The sequence below is a fragment of the Leucoraja erinacea genome, chromosome 1 (genome assembly GCF_028641065.1).
Source record: "Leucoraja erinacea ecotype New England chromosome 1, Leri_hhj_1, whole genome shotgun sequence".
NCBI lineage: Eukaryota > Metazoa > Chordata > Chondrichthyes > Rajiformes > Rajidae > Leucoraja > Leucoraja erinaceus.
Window position 1 is genome coordinate 67,207,232 of NC_073377.1, and position 21,399 is coordinate 67,228,630.

General features: G+C 42.6%; 1 protein-coding gene across 2 annotated transcripts in view; it reads right to left on the reverse strand.

Moving 5' to 3' along the window:
- Positions 1–11,565: 11,565 nt before the first annotated feature.
- LOC129697898 (magnesium transporter NIPA3-like) overlaps positions 11,566–21,399 on the reverse strand; it is a 35,577-nt gene continuing 25,743 nt past the window's right edge. For both annotated transcript variants that reach the window (XM_055636635.1, XM_055636626.1), the window contains exons 4-6: positions 20,449–20,539; positions 17,993–18,153; positions 11,566–13,013 (exon numbers count right to left, since the gene is read on the reverse strand). In XM_055636635.1, the coding sequence (XP_055492610.1) occupies positions 12,382–13,013; positions 17,993–18,153; positions 20,449–20,539 (884 nt within the window). In that variant the 3' untranslated portion in view covers positions 11,566–12,381. The remainder of the gene's footprint in view (positions 13,014–17,992; positions 18,154–20,448; positions 20,540–21,399) is intronic.

Consider the following 21,399-nt stretch of genomic DNA (forward strand, 5'->3'; position numbering starts at 1 on the left):
CCATCCGAAGCAATATCGTGGTGAATCTGTTCTGCACCCTTTCTGGTGAAACCATGTCCTTCCTAAATCATAGCAACCAGCGTTGCACAAGGTATTTCAGCCATTACCTCACCAATGTTTCATTAAGCTGTATCAAGTACTCCCTGCTCTTATATAATGCTGCACAGTGCACACCACCTTTGCTACTGGTGCTGCCACCTTCAGGAATCTTTGGGCTTAAATACCAAGGTCCCCTTGTTCCTCAAAAGTCCGTTAGACTGTTTTGAGCCATAGATTCTCCTCTTATTTGATCTCCTAAAATGCTTCTACTCATGTCTATCAGGATTGCATTCCATCTGCCATCACCTTACCCAATTTATTAGATGGTCAAAATCATTCTCCAACCAATGTTTCCTTACAATCAACAACATGGTGACACAACTAGTAGACCCGTGGCATAACAGTGACAGTGACAGTGATCTAGGTTCAATCCCAACCTCTGCTGTTTGTTTTTACACACAAAGGGTGGTGGGTATATGGACTGTGCTGTCAGAGGAGGTACTCGAGGCAGGGACTATCACAATGTTTAAGAAACATTTTGAGGGGGACATGGATAGGTTGAGGCATATAGGTCAAATGTAGGCAGGTGTGACATGTTGGTCAGCATGGGCAAGTTGGGCCAAAGGGCCTGTTTCCATGTTGTTTGACTCTATGAGGGTGCCAAGATAAGCAGCAGACATTTAGTGCATGTAAAAGCTATAGCTAGAATTAAGCAACATAAAACATGGTAGGTATTGCGTGCTGTTCTTATCTCCCCATCTTTTTGCTCTGTAGAGAACGCAAATCTTTAATGCTTCACATAATGATGTGGTCATGAAGCTTGAAGAAGTGGGTGTTCCCCTACCATCAACTTTTGATGCTTGTAATTCTCTAAAAACAAACGTCATGGTAAATTAGACATAACATCACTGCCTGTTTATGATGTTGTTTTTCATCTATTTATTAGCAAATCTAAATAAGTTGATTTTTTTTTGAACTCATAATTGTTTAATAATTGCTATTAGTAACTGAAAAGAAGTCTCATTCACTGGAGCAGTTTTGTTCATATCTTATGAACGACAAAAACAATAGGTGTCAAACTTTAAAAGATTCATATTCTCCAGAGATGCTGCCAAGACCCGTTATTTTGTTAACAACTTATTTGCAATTTGTTATATGAATCAAAGGCATTATGGGGAACAAGGAAATGGCAGATGAGTTGAACAGGTACTTTGGATCTGTCTTCACTAAGGAGGACACAACCAATCTACCTGGTATAGTAGTGGCCAGAGGATCTGGGGTGACGGAGGAACTGAAGGAAATCCACATATGGCAGGAAATGGTGTTGGATAGACTGATGGGACTGAAATAAGAATAAATCCCCAGGGCCTGATGGTTTGCATCTCAGGGTACTTAAGGAAGTGGCTCTAGAAATCGTGGATGCATTGGTGATAATTTTCCAATGTTCTATAGACTCAGGATCAGTTCCTGTGGGTTGGAGGATAGCTAATGTTATCCCACTTTTTAAGAAAGGCAGGAGAGAGGAAATTATAGACCAGTTAGCCTGACATCGGCGGTGGGGAAGATGCTGGAGTCAATTATAAAAGATGAGATAGCCGAACATTTGGATAGCAGTAACAGGATTGGTCCAAGTCAGCATGGATTTACGACGGTGAAATCATGCTTGACTAATCTTCTGGAATTTTTTGAAGATGTAACTAGGAAAATGGACAAGGGAGAGCCAGTGGATGTAGTGTACCTGGACTTTCAGAAAGCATTTGATAAGGTCCTACATATGAGATTAGTGGGCAAAATGAGGGCACATGGTATTGGGGGTAGAGTGCTGACATGGATAGAGAAGTGGTTGGCATACAGGAAACAAAGAGTAGGGATTAATGGGTCCCTTTCAAAATGGCAGGCAGTGATTAGTGGGGTACCGCAAGGCTCAGTGCTGGGATCGCAGCTATTTACAATATACATCAATGATTTGGGTGAAGGGATTCAAAGTAACATTAGCAAATTTGCAGATGACACAAAGCTGGGTGGCAGTGTGAACTGTGAGGAGGATGCTATGAGAATGCAGGGTGACTTGGACAGGTTGGGGGAGTGGGCAGATGCATGGCAGATGAAGTTTAATGTGGATAAATGTGAGGTTATCCACTTTGGTAGCAAAAACAGGAAGGCAGATTACTCTCTAAATGGCATCAAGTTGGGAAAAGGGGAAGTACAACGGGATCTGGGGGTCCTTGTACATCAGTCTATGAAAGTATGCAGGTACAGCAGGCAGTGAAGAAAACAAATGGAATTTTGGCCTTTATAACAAGAGGAATCGAATATAGGAGCAAAGAGGTCCTTCTGCAGTTGTACAGAGCCCTAGTGAAACCACACCTGGAGTATTGTGTGCAGTTTTGGTCCCCTAATTTTAGGAAGGACGTTCTTGCTATTGAGGGAGTGCAGCGTAGGTTTACATGGTTAATTCCCGGGATGGCGGGATTGTCATATGCTGAGAGAATGGAGCAGCTGGGCTTGTACACTCTGGAGTTTAGAAGGATGAGAGTGGATCTCATTGAAACATATAAGATTGTTAAGGGTTTGGACAGGCTAGAGGCAGGAAATATGTTCCCGATGTTGGGGGAGTCCAGAACCAGGGGCCACAGTTTAAGAATAAGGAGTAAGCCATTTAGAACGGAGACGAGGAAACACCCTTTCTCACAGATAGTGGTGAGTCTGTGGAATTCTCTACCTCAGAGGGCGGTGGAGGCAAGTTCTCTGGATGCTTTCAAGAGAGAGAGCTAGATAGGGCTCTTAAAAATAGCAGTCAGGGGATATGGGGCAAAGGCAGGAATGGGGTACTGATTGTGGATGATCAGCTATGATCACATTGAATGGCGGTGCTGGCTTGAAGGGCCAAATGGCCTACTCCTGCACCTATTGTCTATTGGTCAAAAGTTTTTAATAAAACAAATTGCTGCAAAATATTGGGCAACATCTATGGTGAAAGTAGAAGTATCAGTGAAGGTAAACACAAAATGCTGGAGTAACTCAGCGGGAGAGGCAACGTCTCTGGAGAGAAGGAATGGGTGACATTTTGGGTCGAGACCCTTCTATGTATCAGATTGATGATGTTCTAACAGTTGCAGTGCCCCCATGCAGGTTCAGAATTCCATTTCTAAATCCAAAGCACAGCAGATAATAGTACTAATGTATCTGTCACGGTGTTTTAGCAGTTGTTTGCTTCTGTGGAGAATAATTAAAGCATCACACACTGAGTTTTGCATTTTGATACTGTGTCAACTTCAGAAGTTGCCAATAATCTATATTACTAAAAGTTTGATCTTGACCATTTCCTGTTGTTCTGTATATTGATTGTGGAAAAAACGCTGCCACTTACAGCTGTGATTTTTGGCCATCTTACTCAGAGTCCTCCTCCGCTGCTTAGGACAAGAGGATTTTTCCCATTGATGAAAAATAAAAGTTATTAGCATTTAAAAAATGTTTAGATTCTCTCTCCTGTCAATCATGCCATGAAGGCCACACCCCTTCTGGTGGGAGGTGGGAGGGATTATACAACCTGGAAGTGTGGGTGTGGCTCAGTCTCTGCAAGATGAGGAGGGAGAGGTCACGACTGTCTGAGCTGTGAATCAACTGAACACATTGAATATCTACTGTACCGTGAGTATGGTGTTTATGTGTTGTTTTGTGCGGTTTTTTGGAGGTTTTTGGTGGTTTATGGTGGTTTCACCCTGCTTGAGATGGTATTATACTGCATTTGAATGTGGTGGCCTTGCACCCTGCTTGAAATGGCATGAAACTGCAATTGAATTTGGGTGGCCTTGCACCTTGCTTGAAGTGGTAAGGAACTGCACTTGAATTTGGGGACCTTGCACCCTGCTTGAAATGGTAGGAAACTGCATTTGAATTTGGTGGCCTTGCACCCTGCTTGAAATGGAATTTCAAAGAATAGCCGTGAGTCAACTGCCAGCCCACCAGCCGTGAGTGAGCTGCCAGCACATCAGGCTTGAGTGACTGAGCTGCCACCCCAAGAATCCATTTGCCCACAATGTCCATACTAGCTCTCTGGAAACCAGCCCCTTCAGCCCACAACACCAATACTAGCGCTCCAGAAATCCCCCCCACTGGCCACCAATATTGGAACTGGTGGAGAGGTGGAATATTGCGTTGGGGGACCAGCCCTCCCATGTGATACTGTGACCCAACGGGTCTCACTAAGTCTAGTTGTAAATAAAAGCAATAATCCCTCATGTAGGTTCAACTAACACATTCCAGACTTGATGTGTTGGCTATACTCTTCAGGACATGCCAAGATAAGTCAATAATGGTTTTATATTGTGTTGTAGCGGCACCTGCTGGTGCTCGCATGTATCGAACCTTGCGGTCGGAATCCTCGCGCACGTGAGGATTGGGAGGGGTCGTTTTTTCGCGTGGTTTTTAGGGTTCTGCCCTTCAGTCGTTGAGAGATTACCGTTTTGGCCAGTTGTATTTCCGGTGGGGCGGCGCGACTCTGGTCAGCAGCGGCCTCTGCAGTCTGTCCGCGTTTTATTATTTTCTGTCTGTGTTTAAATGTAGTTTTTGTTATTTTTTGTTGGGGTGTGTGTGTGGGGGTGGGGGTGGGGGTGGGGAAACTTTTTAAATCTCTCCCTGCACTGGAGACCCGACCTTTTCTCGTCGGGTTTCCGTTGTCGTTGGGGCCGCAACGAGGAGCGGCCTCCAACAGGAAGAGACCGGGGACTCTGGTGCTACGACTCACCGTCGCCGTCGCGGGGCTGGCCGAGTCCGGAGCGGGTGGAGCGGTGGAGGAGCGCTGCTGCTGCTGCTGCTGCTGCTACCGGAGAGTCAGAGGCTCCAACGGCAGGTCTGTGGACGGCGGCACCGGGAGCCCGCGGGTCCCTGGAGGGAGACCGCTTTTCAGGGCTCTCGCAACGGCGACTTCCCCCGCCCGAGTTGCGGGGTCAAAGAGCTCCTGGAGCGGGGCCTAACATCACTGCCCCGCGCGGCTCGGAATGGCCGCGGGACTCTGCGAGCGCACGCCGGGGGCTCTAACACCAAGACCCGGTGTGCGACCTCGCACCACCCGGCGTGGCTTTAATGGCCGCGGGACAATCGCCATCGCCAGCCGGGGGCTTTGACTTTGACTCTGACATCGGGGGGGGGAGAGTGCAGTGGAGAGATAAGTTTATTAGGCCTTCCATCACAGCAATGTGATGGATGTTTATGTAAATTATGTTGTGTCTTGGGTCTATGTGTTTGTAATGTATGGCTGCAGAAACGGCATTTCGTTTGGACCTCAAGGGGTCCAAATGACAATTAAATGTATCTTGTATCTTGTATCTTGTATTTCTGCGGCTTTGTCAAGACCGTAATTGGTTAAACAGATTAAGAATAAATTTGATTTGAACAAACCGTCTTTGTCTTGATCCGCCAAATTGGTGACCCCGACGCGTTTAACCGGCAAAGAATATGCAGGATAATTACCTTCCCGCCGGTGATGCGGTCGCTCAGCAAGAGACGGTCAGCCTCAGACTGCCCCCCGTTTTGGCCCAATCAACCCCATGTATGGTTTGCGCACGTGGGGGCACAATTCCATTTGCATCACATCATTGTGGTTGAGACTACATACTCTCACATGGTGGGAGCCCTAACGCAGGAGTCTGCCTCCCGTTTGCTGCCTTACCTGCAAGACCCACCTGCAACGGCCAAGTACGAGGGCCTCAAGGCCCTGTTACTGCGCACGTTTGGGCTCAGTCGTCGTGACCATGCCGCAAGGATCCTTCACATGGACGGCATGGGTGATCGAAGACCCTCTGCCCTGATGGCCCGGATGCTTGCCTTGATGGATGGTCACCACCCCTGCCTGCTTTTCGAACTGGCTTTCCTGAAACAGATGCCCGATGATGCCCGCCTGATGCATTAGTGATAATTTTTTCAAAACTCTTTAGATTCTGGAGTAGTTCCTGAGGATTGGAGGGTAGCTAATGTAACACCACTTTTTAAAAATGGAGGGAGAGAGAAAACGGGGAATTACAGACCAGTTAGTCTAATGTCGGCAGTGGGGAAACTGCTAGAATCAGTTATTAAAGATGGGATAACAGCACATTTGGAAAGTGGTGAAATCATTGGACAAAGTCAGCATGGATTTATGAAGGGTAAATCATGTCTGACGAATCTTATAGAATTTTTCGAGGATGTAACTAGTAGAGTGGATAAGGGAGAACCAATGGATGTGTTATATCTGGACTTTCAGAAGGCTTTCGACAAGGTCCCACATAAGAGATTAGTATACAAACTTAAAGCACACGGTATTGGGGGTTCAGTATTGATGTGAATAGAGAACTGGCTGGCAGACAGGAAGCAAAGAGTAGTAGTAAATGGGTCCTTTTCACAATGGCAGACAGTGACTAGTGGGGTACCGCAAGGCTCAGTTCTGGGACCCCCGCTATTTACGATATATATTTATGATTTGGACGAGGGAATTGAATGCAACATCTCCAAGTTTGCGGATGACACGAAGCTGGGGGGCTGTGTTAGCTGTGAGGAGGATGCTAGGAGGCTAGGAGGCTGCAAGGTGACTTGGATAGGTTGGGTGAGTGGGCAAATGCAGTATAATGTGGATAAATGTGAGATTATCCACTTTGGTGGCAAAAACAGGAAAGTAGATTATTATCTGAATCGTGGCCGATTAGGAAAGGGGGAGATGCAACGAGACCTGGGTGTCATGGTGCACCAGTCATTAAAAGTAGGCATGCAGGTGCAGCAGGCAGTGAAGAAGGCGAATGGTATGTTAGCATTCATAGCTAAAGGATTTGAGTATAGGAGCAGGGAGGTTCTACTGCAGTTGTACAGGGTCTTGGTGAGACCACACCTGGAGTATTGCGTACAGTTTTGGTCTCCTAATCTGAGGAAAGACATTCTTGCCATAGAGGGAGTATAGAGAAGGTTCACCAGACTGATTCCTGGGATGTCAGGACTTTCATATGAAGAAAGACTGGATAGACTCGGTTTGTACTCGCTAGAATTTAGAAGATTGAGGGGGGATCTTATAGAAACTTACAAAATTCTTAAGGGGTTGGACAGGACGATTGTTCCCGATGTTGGGGAAGTCCAGAACAAGGGGTCTGGACTTCCCCAAGGGGTCACAGTTTAAGGATAAGGGGCAAGTATTTTAGGACCGAGATGAGAAAAAATGTTTTCAAACAGACAGTGGTGAATCTGTGGAATTCTCTGCCATAGAAGGTAGTTGAGGCCAGTTCATTGCTATATTTAAGACGGAGTTAGATGTGACCCTTGTGGCTAAAGGTATCAAGTATGGTGAGAAGGCAGGTTAAGGATGCTGAGTTAGATGATCAGCCATAATCATATTGAATGGCGGTGCAGGCTCGAAGGGCCGAATGGCCTACTCCTGCCCCTATTTTCTATGTTAACAACTATCCCATCTCATAATGATGCAATTAGGAAGATCAGGCCTCTTCTGCCAATAGTGTTGTTTAGGAGGACAATGACAAAGACAGAACAGACTGTAGCTGCTAGAATCTAGAAACAAAGTGCTGGACCTAATTTCTATGTTTCTGGGGGGGATGTAGTGGCACCTGCAGGTGCTCGCAAGTATCGCACCCTGCGGTCAGAATCCGCGTGCACGTGACTCTGGGAGGGGTCGTGTTTTCGCGCTGTTTTTAGGGCTCCGCCCTTCAGTCGTTGGGAGACGACCGTTGTGGTCAGTTGCATTTCTGTGGCTTTGTCAAGACCGTCATCAGTTAATCAGATTAAGAATAAATTTGATTTGAACAAACCGTCTTTGCCTTGATCCGCCAAAGTGTCACTTCAAGAAGCTTGCTTTCTGCTCATTCTTGATGCCATTCTGTATTTCTCAAAGGGAACAACTACCGACCACGTTTGGGAGAAACCTGTATGTGCCGTAGTAGATAAATGCTTCTAGCAAACTACTCTCTTTTGACTAACATTAAAAAAATATCCATAAGTTCCAGACTCCGTTGAATCAAAAGCAAAACTCAACTAACGTCAAGTAAAAGGAAACTGGGTCAGTCTAGTGGGCAGAGCAGGCAGTCAGCAAGAGATCAAGAAGATAATTAGACAAATTAAAATGAGTTGCTGTGAGTAGCACAGCAGATATAACACAGATCACATGCTGGGAATGACTCTGTTGAGGGTCAAGTGCTTTGTTGAGGACAAATCCTGAGGCCTCCGTGCTGACAGCAATACGGTGGGTGCAGAGAAGGTTTACGAGGATGTTGACAGGACTCGAGAAGCTGAGCTATAGGGAGAGGTTAGGTGGTCTAGGACATTATTCATAGGAGGCCAAGGAATGATTTTATAGAGTGCATAAAATCATGAGGGCAAATGCATGGAGTCTTTTACCCAGGGTAGGAGAACCAAGGAACATAGGTTTAAGGTGAGAGGGGAAAGACTTAAGCCCCTGAAGAGCAACCTTTTCACTCAGTGGATGGTGGGTATATGGAATGAGCTGCCAGAAGAGGTAGATGGGAACATTTAAAAGACGCTTGGACGTATATGGATAGGAAAGGTGTAGATTAACATGAGCCAAACAGTTAAATGGAAATTTGAGTATAGGAGCAGGGAGGTTCTACTGCAGTTGTACAGGGTCTTGGTGAGACCACACCTGGAGTATTACGTACAGTTTTGGTCTCCTAATCGGAGGAAAGACGTTCTTACATAGAAACATAGAAATTAGGTGCAGGAGTAGGCCATTCGGCCCTTCGAGCCTGCACCGCCATTCAATATGATCATGGCTGATCATCCAACTCAGTATCCCGTACCTGCCTTCTCTCCATACCCCCTGATCCCCTTAGCCACAAGGACCACATCTAACTCCCTCTTAAATATAGCTTGCCATAGAGGGAGTACAGAGAAGGTTCACCAGACTGATTCCTGTGAATTCAGGACTTTCATATGAAGAAAGACTGGATAGACTTGGCTTGTACTCACTAGAATTTTGAAGATTGAGGGGGATCTTATAGAAACTTACAAAATTCTTAAGGGGGTGGACAGGCTAGATGCAGGAAGATTGTTCCCGATGTTGGGGAAGTCCAGAACAAGGGGTCACAGTTTAAGGATAAGGAGGAAATCTTTTAGGACCGAGATGAGAAAAACATTTTTCACACAGGAGTGGTGAATCTCTGGCATTCTCTGCCGCAGAAGGTAGTTGAGGCCAGTTCAATGGCTATATTTAAGAGGGAGTTAGATGTGGCCCTTGTGGCTAAAGGGATCAGGGGTATGGAGAGAAGGCAGGTACAGTATACCGAGTTGGATGATCAGCCATGATCATATTGAATGGCGGTGCAGGCTCGAAGAGCCGAATGGCCTACTCCTGCACCTAATTTCTATGTTTCTATGAACAAGCTTAGATTGGGGCATCTTGGTCAACATGGACAATTTGGGCCAAAGGGTCTATTTCTGTGTTGTATGACTATAATAATATCTAAATTATGTCATTCACAATTTTAAAAAATCTATAAATCCCCAATGATAGTTCCTGGTTTGTTTCATGTGACCAAAATAGGAATTTTGAAAAAAAATGATACATTCTTACAGCCTAGCACTTTCCCTTTATATATCTTATCTTACACATTTTTTTTTGTTACTGCTTCTTCAAAATCGCTGCAATCATCAGGTCAAGGGTTTACTTTAACCCAACTAGGAATGCATATCAACTCAACCTTTGAAACATCACGTGTCGTAGTTTAAGTAAATTCCGTATGAAGGAAACATTTAGATTCTTTCTTTTCTTCTAATGTTGATCTGTCCAACTAAATGAAATTAAAAGTTGGACAAATCTTGACTTCCATTGATTACTTTGATTTGCTGAATTCAGTTTATTGTATTAGTTAGTTGGTTCCATGGTGCTATTCAAACATATCAGTAAGTTCTCCTGGAGGTGTGATCATGATTTCTCCCTGGACATCCCTTAAATCATTGTATGTACTAATCAATATTTCCTGGCTGGTTGACCTTTTTGGACTGCAAGTGCACTTTAAAATGAATCCATTGCTTGCAGTAGTTTTGTTTATCTTATTGATTGGGGAAAAAAAAGCATATGAATATAATTCCTTAAATTGCAGGCCACAGTAATAGAATAAACCAAAAATCAATGCCCAAATGGAGTATGATACCAAAACAATTGAGGACATACTATCCTTCCCTACCTCCATCAGAGCATATCATAAGTACAAGAATTACTGCTTGTCAACAGATATCTTCTTTGTTACCACTGCAGTAAGAATAGTTTGTCCAGCAACTATTACCTTCAATTATAAATCGCACTAGTTATTAAAGTAACAAACTTTGACTTATAAGCTGATTAAGATAAAACACAAATTGACATGTAAAAATAAGATTGTCTGGTTTTCCAGCTTTGGCTATTCCCAAGACTGTTACATTATACCAATACTTCAATTATTTTGGAAATACCAGCAAAATGTTGACAACTTGACTTGGAACAGCATGAAATTAAAGACTTGTTTATATTCCCCAGCTATTTGACATTCTTGTCTTGTACTCATGTCATTTCTTGAGATGTTTAAATGAGATGCAACGCATTGGAGTAACTCAGCAGGTCGGGCAGCATCCCTGGAGAACATAGATAGGCGATGTTTGAGGTTGGAACCCTTCTTCAGTCCCAGCATGGATAGGTGGCGTTTCAGGTTGGGATCTTTCTTCAAACTCAAATGAATGAGACTACAGTTTATAATCTTCACATCACAAGCTTGTTTGTTTATAACACGACAAGTTAGAACACAGTACAGCACAGGAACAGCACCTATGACCCAAAATGTCTGTGTCAAACACTATGCCAAGAACAACTCTCATCTGCCTGCACAGAATTCATTTACCCCTTTGCCATGCATATCCATGTGCCTATACAAAAGTCTCATACATGCCACTATTGTATTTGCCTCCATCATCAACTATGGCAGCATATTCCAGACACTCACCAGACACTAATTTTGCTTCTCTCAGTTTAAAGAGAAACCTTCATGTACAGTGTTGGATATTTCCATCTTAGGAGATAGGTCTACATGATCTCTGCATCTCCTGATTTTATATACTTCTATCAGGTCTTCCCTCAGTCTCTGGCATTCCAGGGAAAACAATCCAAGTTTGTCCGACCTCTCCCAGTAGCTACAACTTCCTTATCAGCCCCCTCTGCACTATTTGTAAAGCCTCCACATCCTGTCTGTAATGGGCAACCAGAACTGCACGCAATACTCCAAATGTGGCCTAACCAAAGTCCTATAAAGCTGCTTCATGACTTCCTGAGTCTTACACTCGATGCCCTGACCTATGAAGACAAGTATACCACATCTTTTTTTTATCACAAAGTGAAGTATTAGGTTGAATGCTTATCCTGCTGTTCACATATGAAAACAAACATGTTCATTTGGTCTACTGATGAAGTCAAAATAATTTTGAGATAAGCTAACATTTAAAATAATTCTAAAACATCAATATGAAAACATGGATTATCAAAAATTAAGAAAAGTACAGATCGGATAGTTGATCTTAATATAGGCCAACCTTTATTTATAAAAATAAAGCAAATATTTGCAGTTATATTCAAACACTTTCACCCTCAATAGGAACTATTTGCCATGGAGTGAGAGCTATGTTTACAAATCTCCACTGCATACAGACTTTATCAAATTATACACATCTGTAATACATTGTTAACAAAAGTGCTAGAATATTTTGAAAAAAACCCACCTATGTGGCATGCTGTACAATTCAAGAGTTGCAACCCAGATCTTATTTTTGTTTTATGGTATGAGGCAGCCCATTTTAATTGAGCACAGCAACAAGTTCCAGAAATCTTATTTGAAGACCAAATCTCTAATGCAAATATTCATTCTTTCACCACGATCCCAGAAACAAATGCCTCACATTGAAATTGCACTATACTTCCTACAAGTCAAAGCAGTTCATTTAAAAACTCTCTCTAATTTGTTTGGAACAAATGGTGTTAGTTGATAACTGCAGAAGTGTTCTCAGATCAGAATTCAATCAAGGGAATGAATTCTGGAGGTAGAATACAAAATGCTGATATGATTATGCAACCTTATAGAATACTTAACATCACTGACCAAAGATGAACTGCTAGTAGTTCCTTTGTACTTGCATTACTTAATTTAGAACACAGGACTGTCCATTGAGTGCACAATTAAATCTAGAAACCAATGATATAAATAATGTAAATACTGTGCAAATCAAAAGATGTACATATAGCGATCTTACGATCTAATACACTGGTTACACAGGTAATGTGCAGATCAAAATAATGTTCCTTTTTCCTAATTAGCTATTTAAATTAGGCCACTATTGTAAATAATCATTTCTACTATCAAAGAATATATGCATTTCATCTTCATATCTGGCAGATGGGCTGCCCATGTTCTCCAATAATGTATGATGATCATCATGTTCAAATCCATTTGTTGCTTCTTTTTCAATCTTCTTTGTCAGAGATACTAACTGTTGCCAAGTGACTTCAATATCCTTAAACGCATGAAGTAAAAAGATGCCCAAAATGATGGTACAGAATCCACTGATAATCCCAATGACATCCTTGACATTCACACCATTCCATTCTTTGAAAAGGATGACAGAGCAAGTGATGACGGTAGTTGTGAAGAGCACATAGTAAATTGGGGTAACTAAGGAGATGTTGAAGGTATCAAGAGCTTTATTTAAATAGTTGATTTGGGTGCCAACAGAAATGATCAAGGTCAGGAGCAGAACCCAACTGAATGGTTTGCTGACCACAGGTCTGTTCTCAATCAGCTCCTTTATCACAAGGCCGAGTCCTTTTACCGAAGATACAGAAAAGGCACCAATCAGGGAGCAAATTAAGATATAGACCAGAATATTTGTTCTTCCCAATTTAGGGGCAATAAAGAAAATTAACACCACAGAAACTATGATTATTATGCTGGCAAATATGATGAATCCTGAAAGAAAAAAGAAAAACAAAACATAAATTAAACATAACCAAATATGTTTTAAATTTGATTAGTTTAGAGATACAGCGCGGAAACAGGCCCTCTGACCACTGAATCCGTGCTGACCAGCGATCCCCGTTCATTAATACTGTTCTACACACTAGGAACAATTTTAACCAAGCCAATTGACCTACAAACCTGTGCATCTTTGTAATATGGGAGGAAACCAGAGCACCCGGAAAAAAAACCCACGCGGTCATAGGGAGAACGTGACCTGTACAGAAAGCATTCATTGTCAGAATCGAACCCGGGTCTCTGGCTCTGCAAGGCAGCAACTCTACCATGCCGAGGCAGCTGCGCCACCATGCCGCTCTAACTTTTCCCTCAGTGAGTTGGAGTCTTCAGTTGCCCACACAATTTGCCCAAGTATTTTATATTCAGCGATGTATCCACATTGACAAAATATCCATTTACAGGTGTAATAGGCCCATGTGATCACGTTTCATATTTTCTCCTGCCATTGCCAAAGGCAATAGGAACTCTTTGCAAAATGCCAAATATGAATTGTTAAGCAACTTTATTTACCAGAAAACATGGGGAATAACAGCTGCAATCAATACTCAGTATGATTTAACTCATCTAAAGAGTGAAAAATTAGTGATAAGAAACACACCAACAGCATTAGCAATTTATTTGATATCACAGCTCAATTCTGGCAAGTAGAGGGTTTGATATAAATCTTGTTCCCCTCGCATTCTTCCCCAGAATTCTCGGACTGATTGGTTGTTCATGCACCTTAAATACAGATCCTCCAGCTGCATTCAGTAATTCACATTTATGGTTCCCCTGAACGCAGAACTAACAAATAATTCCTGTTGTTTTCAAAAAGAATTGAAGGCAACCTGATTTCAGAGTTGTGATAAGTCAACTGATTTTGTCTCAATGAGACAAACAAGAAGCATCATTCGAGATTCTGGCTCTACACAGCTCCAAAATATACAGCTCAAAAATACAAAAGTGTCATGGATAGTGAAACTGGCTATCAAACATTACAGCAGGATTTTGATCAGCTGGGCTAGTGAGCGATGGAATGGAGTTTAATGCAGATAGGTGCAAGATGTTGCAAGAAGTCAATCCAGGGCAGGAACTCCACAGTGAATGGTGAGGCGTTGGGGAGTGTTGTTGAGCAGAGGGGTCTAGGAGCACAGGTACATCGTTCCCTGAAAGTGGCACCACAGGTAGATAGGGTCGTCAGGAAGTCTTTTGATAGATTGAACCTCATCAGTCAGGATACCAAATACAGAGGTTGGGACATTATGCTACAGTTGTACAAGACGTTGGCAAGGCCACATTTGTAATTAAACTGGAAAGAGTACAGAGAAGATTTACAAGTATGTTGCCAGGACTTGAGGGCGTGAGCTATATAGGGAGAGATTGTGCAGGCTAGGATTTTATTAGTTGGCGCACAGGAGGTTGATGAGTGATCTTGTAAAGGTGTTTAAAATCTTGAGGGGATTAGAAAGAGTGAATGCACAGAGTCTTTTACCCAGAGTAGAGGAATCAAGAACCAGAGCACAGAGGTTAAAAGTGAGAAGGGAAAGATTTAATAGGAGCCAGAGGGTAGCATTTTCCAGAGAGGGTGGTGGGTACCTGGAACGAGGTGCTAGGAGGTAATTGAGGCAGGCACTATAACAAAGACACTTGGACAGGAAAAATTAAGTGTTATGGGGCAAACATAGGCAAATGGGCTAGCGTAGATGGGGCATCTTGATCGGCATGGACATGTTGGTCTGAAGGGGCTGTTTCAGTGATGCTTCTCAAAAATGCGCCATATTTATTTTTCTAATAAATCTGTTTCTCACCATGAGATTCAAAAATATATTATGCTGAAAAATATTGATGAAAATCTACCACAAACAAGCTGTAAAACTTAAACCATAACACAAACGGTTGGAAACACTCAGATCAGACAGCATCTGGCGAGAGAATCAGAGCTGGTGTTTTACTTAGAAAATGATCACAGGAACTGAGAAAAGTTAAAATGCAATGCCTGGATTAAAATGCAGTTATACAGGAAGTGGGGGAGGACAAAGGGAATATATATGATAGTGTGAAGTCTCAGAGAGATGGAAGGACAAATACTGGCGGTGCCAGCTGAAAAAGGACAGTGAAGGTTTGTTAACTGCAACTGATCTGTGAACGCTGACAGAGGAATGAGAGATAAGACAAAGAACAATGCTGGAACAGTGAAATACAAAACATTGTATTTGCTGGAAATCTTAGAAATAAACATAAAAATGTCAGGCAGTACCCGTGTAGGGAGAAAAATTGTGTTAGTGTAACAGGTTGATGACGTAGTGGCTTTGCAGATGGGAAGACTTGTTACATCAAATTGCCAAATTCAATGTTGATACATGAGATTTGATATCTACCCAATTAAAAGGAAATACTGATTAGGAAGAGGCCAAAAGTCGAGTAATGATTTAAAGTGATAGGCAACAGGCAGTTCAGAATGAGCAAAAGTATTCTGCAAAGTGGTTAATCAATATGTGTTTGGTTTCTCCAACGTGGAAGAGACTGCATTGTGAGCAGGCACGGAACTCAGTATCAAAATATGGAGGAGACCGGGGCCACAATTTTTTTGGCGGCCGCGCGCGCATGCGTACACTCACACACACATGCGCGAGGCATCGGAGACTCAATCCAGCGCTAAATGCAGCTCAACTCTGCCTGTCTCGCCGGGTTAACCTACAACCCTGCCTGGACTGACAGGACACCAGCACTGCTTCTCCACGCTGGCTGTACACCTGGGCCATATTTCCCGCAAGCCCAGGCAGGTTAACCTGGCGGCTCAGGCAGAGTTGAGCTGGGTTTAGCGCTGCTTCTCTGCGTTGGTTGTGGGCCTGGGGGTACAGCTCCTGTCTGACTCCCGATCTCTCTGGCCACCCGTGGGGGGGCACTCGGGTGGGGAAGGGGCAGCGCCAGAGACCCGGTCGGGATCGATCCTGGCTGCGGATGAGGCGCAGGTCTGTGCCACGTCTCCCTCCTCCAATCACCGCACTCTATCCTCAGTCCCAGCCCCCCCACTCCTCCCTCCTCCAATCATCGAGCTGAATCATCATGTCCCACCCCCATTGCCTGCTGACCGACGTCTCTCTCGTCCAATCAGCAGTCCCACCTCCACTGTCTTGAGGAAAGCGGAGATTTTAAAATCCCTGTCCCCTTTGCCCCCCCCCCCCCCCCCCCGGGTTTCTGCCCCCAATGGTGAGCACTGAATGCAGTACACCAAATTGGAACTAGAGCAAGTGAATCGCTGGAGGCCTGGTTTAAAAATGTGTAGGCTGCAGCTATGAACACAGGGGTCCAAATTGCGCTCAGCTATTGTAGAAAATGTGAAACTGTTTCAGTACTATCTTGAACCCTACGTGTCCTCTTCTAAATGTTTTAATGCTGCTTTTTGCTCTCATACAGAATTCAAAAGCTTCACTCTCATTATTAATTGTTCCTCTTTTCTTACCTTTAAGTGGTCCATCTCCCACTATCCCCCTCATTTTCTTGATTTTTCCATTCCCATCTCATGGTAAGTTAGTGACCAATATCCATTCCAAGCTCAGTTTCTAACTGCTCTGCAACTCATCCCATACTGTTTCCTGCAAGGACAGCACTTTATTCTTCTATTTTCTCCAGGTATGTTATAGGTATATCTATTTTGATGGCAACACCTCCTATACCAGTGCTGCCTAGATATCCCCCCTTTCCTTGATCTGTGGTTTCCCCTCCATAATTGTTGAAATGGCTTGCAGCATTATGTCCTATTTTCTATACATATGCACTTTCCCCTTCTCCCAACCAAAACAAACACAGAATGCTCTTTGTTCCTTATCTTCTAAACCACTAGCCTCCATATTATACAGATCACCCAATACCGCCCATCCCAATGTGATTCCATTACCAGACTGATCCATCTCAGTTGACATTCACTGCCTTTCTCATGGCACCTTTCCAAGCAACTGCACGAGAGTCATATCTACCTCTTCCTTTCCAACCAAGGATCTAAGCACTTCATCCAAGCGAGGCACAAATATACTTGTGCTTCTTCTAATTTAGTGTATTGCATTTGATGCTCATGTCTCAAGACTGAAAGAATTCAACAGCTTCAGTCAACTAGTTTTTTCATTTTCAGTAATTAGAAAGTCTGAAATAAAAAAGATCAACTTGTAATGTTCTTTCCCTAGACATTCTGCCTGTCCGGCTTGTTATTTTCAGTAAATTGGATACTTTCAAGAGAGTGCTAGATAGGGCTCTTAAAGACAGCGTAGTCAGGGGATATGGGGAGAAGGCAGGAACGGGGTACTGATTGGGGATGATCAGCCATGATCACATTGAATGGCGGTGCTGGCTCGAAGGGCCGAATGGCCTACTCCTGCACCTATTGTCTAAACTTGTTGATTTCAGAATTCCAGCAACTGCAGCATTTTATAAACTCAGTTCCATCATTTGTGTTTCTCTTTTATCTCTTCTATACATCTCCATACAGAATGGCCTTGATTAACTAGCCTCTCTCGGACAGCAGCAGTCTTATGTCATTCAGCTGCTCCTGGAATCCATTCGCTTTGTTCCCTTCTCTCTTCACAATTAAAAATACATTTGATTTCTAAATTTTCCATGCTCTGATTAAATGTCACTGACTTGAAAATGTTAAATTGGTTGCTCGCTCTTCAGATGCTAACTGACCTGCTGAGTATTTCCTGCATTTTTCAACATTTGTTTCTGCTAACTAAATAACCAATAGTTTTCTTACTTTATTAAAATTGGGTGCAATAATCAAATAGAATTACAGCAAAAAAAAAACTATTAGGCTGAACCAGATTTTTGCAGTATCCACGACAAAGAAAGCAGCTAGTAATGTCTAAGAATGAACAATCATTCCTGATTTTTCCAAATTGGTTATTGTGCAAAAATGTTTTGTTAAAATAAAACGGATGTACCAGTGTCTTTTAGCTTCTCTTGCATCTCATCCAAGGAGTGGACTCCTTCTTCTTCCGGAGCATGAATGACTATTATAGTTGATCCTACAATGCAGAGCAGGCACCCCAACTTGCCATGGATGTTCAGTCGCTCATGCAAGGCATAAGATGAAAGCACAGCACTGTTTGGAAAATATAAAAAATAGCAGGATACTGCAGTGAACGAATTGCAAACAAAGGAAGATTTGTTCAGTCTATAATGGGTTTTTTTTTAAATAATATTTTTCCTGGACAATTAACATTCCAGCATTAATGAATTGATCCATGAGTATTGGTTCTTAAATGTGGTCCAGTGATGTATTTCAGTCGTTCAGGGTGGTGCATGTATGGAATAAGCTGCTAGACAAGTTACAGTAGTTGAGGCAGGGACTATTCCAACATTTAAGAAGCAGTTAGACAGGTAAATGGATAAGACTGGGTTGGAGGGATATGGACCAAATGCTGGCAGGTGGGACTAGTGTAGCTGGGACATGTTGGCCGGTGTGGGCAAGCTGGGCCGAAGGGCCTGTTTCCACACTGTATCACTCATGGCTCTATTATAAGATTCTCAAGTAATTCAAGCAAATTTGTCATTTACTATCAATGCCTTTGTCCTGATTTACTTGTTTCAGCATGTTTTACTTTAGACTTCCCCAGGCACAAGACCCCCTAAACATTTTTATTTCTGTGCATTGCACCCCTGGGTGATGAAGATACTATTTTCTTTTCTTTGTAGGACAACACATAAGGTTATGGTACACAGGCATTACACTGACTATATTGAACACAATAACTAATCCAAACCCATTTACAAGGAAGTTTGATTTACTTCTAAGTTTTCAATAGGTGTTCCTATTGATAATATTCATCTGTTCCAGATTTTATGGGTAAAAAATAAACACCTGGAGGAACTCAGCAGGTCAGGCAGCATCTGTGGAGGGATGTGGACAGACAACATTTTTGGTCAAGAACCTTCCTCAGAATGACTACACCTCCGCTGAAGAGGAGTCCTGACCGGAAATGTTGTCTGTCCATTTCCCTCCACAAATACTGCCCTTGTCGAAGTCAGTCTGTTAGTTTTTTAAAAATCATGATTCCAGCATCTGCAGTCTCGTGTGTCTGGATTTTATGAAAGTTGACAGACTTGTGCTTTAAAACATGCATAGAGAAAAAAAACATTTTATGGCAGAGACTGGAGTAACTCAGTGGGTCAGACAGCAACTCTGGAGAAAAGGAATAGGTGACATTTCGGGTCAAGACCCTTCTTCACACCTGATGTGGTCTGAAGAAAGGTCTCAAGCCGAAACTTTACCTATCTCTTTTCTCCAGAGATGCTGGCTGATCCGCTGAGTTACTCCAGCTTTTTGTGTTTATCTTCGGTTTAAACCAGCATCTGCGGTTTCTTCCTACACATTATGGCAGAGACATTGTGTTTTCTCCTGCCTAACAAAAGGATGGCCTAGTTTTTGTTTGTAGGATTAATTGTACAGTAATGCCCAGAGACCTGAGTGATCTCCTGGACAAGTGTCGATCGCCTGGATTGGGGTCGGAGAGGAATTTCCCGGATTTTTTTCCCGAATTGGACCTGGGTTTTTATCCGTTTTTTTGCCTCCCCCAGGAGATCACGAGGTTCTTGGGGTGGAGAGGGGTGATAGCGGTATAAAGGGGAGGGTAGTGTCTTGTGTTCTGTGTCTTGTGTCTACTGTTTGTGGGTAAGTGTGTCTGTTTAGTGTTCAGCCATGAGCGAATGGCGGTGCGGGCTCGACGGACCTGGTGGTCTACTCTCGCACCTACTTTCTATGTTTCTATGTTAAGTAGCAGTGCACACAAAGATATTTGCCGTAATCTAGTCAAAACCAGGGATGTCAACTCCCATTTAAAATTGAACAGATTACCGTTATAATTTAGAGCACCCACTGAGAACTTTGAAAGAAACTTTCACTTCAAAACTGGCCCAACATTTATCATAAATGTCTACTGTGATGGATGTTTTATCTTAATTTTTATGTGATTGTGTGTCTTGTTGCTTTTCACTTAGTATGGCTGTATGGTAACTCAATTTTCACTGCATCTTAATTGGTACATTTGACAATAAACTGACCTTCAAGCCCATTTTGTTTACCTTACTGGATGCTGTCGGTGTAAAGATTGCACGTTCTCCCTGTGGGTTCCCTCCGAGTGCTCTGGTTTCCTCCGAGTGCTCGTTTCCTCCCACATCCCAAAGACGTGCAGATTTGTAATTTAATTGACCTCTGTAAATTTCTGCTAGTCTGCAAGACGTGGATTCAAGAGTAGGAAATGTGGAACTAGTGTGAATGGGTATCGATGATTAGTATGGAGTCAGTGAGGCAAAGGGGCCGTTTCCATGCTGTACCTTTCAATATGGTAATGTTTCAAATGCAACCCTCCATTTTAATTATTGCAATAATAAAACATACCTTATTAGTACACTTAGTGCACCCAATGGGGTAACCAGTGTGGCAGGTGCAAACACATATGCAGAAAAGTTTGCAGCTTCTCCAGCACCCACTGCAAAACAAAATAGCAAGAAGGAGTTTAGAAACATGAAAGGGATTGTCCACCCTAGCTTTTTGAAAGCTTTTAGAATTCATTTTCCATTGTGTCCATATCAATTTGGGAAAGACCAATGCCAAATGATTTACTTTTTCAAAATGTCTTTAGTGCTATTGATATGCTAAAAATCATGAAGAGTTTTGAGAGAGTGAATGAGGGAAAACAGTTTTCATCGACACAAGACCAGGAACTAGATAATGCAAATTCAAAGATATTTGACAAACATTATTTCTTATGCATCAAGTTATGACTAGGAATGCTCTACCTGTCAGACAAAAGTGCCGGAGAAACTCAGCGGGTGAGTTTCTCCAGCACTTTTGTCCATCTTAGATTTTCCAGCATCTGCAGTTCCTTCTTGAACATGCTCTACCTGTCAGAATGGTGGAAACAGATTCAAGGAAACTTGATAAGCATAAAGTGAAACATTTGCAGGGTTATGGTGGTGAAACAAGGGTTTATGGAGTAGTTTCATTAGGAAGCCAGCAAAAGCACAATTAATTAAATGTCATTATTTTTTACTTAATTATTATCAAATTACTAAACTAATATATGTTTGAAGCAATTTTTGATTAAACACTCCTAGATGAACCAATACTTAACCAAACTAATTTTTTCAATCTTATATTGAGGCATGCTCACAAATAATATTAATATGCAATTCCAGCATAGAGAAACCTTGTGACCAAAGGACCCCTGGGATTTGGTAAATTTCACTAATATCGATAGCACTAAAGAAAATGTGATGTTATTCAGCATCAGCTAATTAACAGTGAATGTGTTCTGTCCAACACATATCTTCCACAAGTGCAACTTTA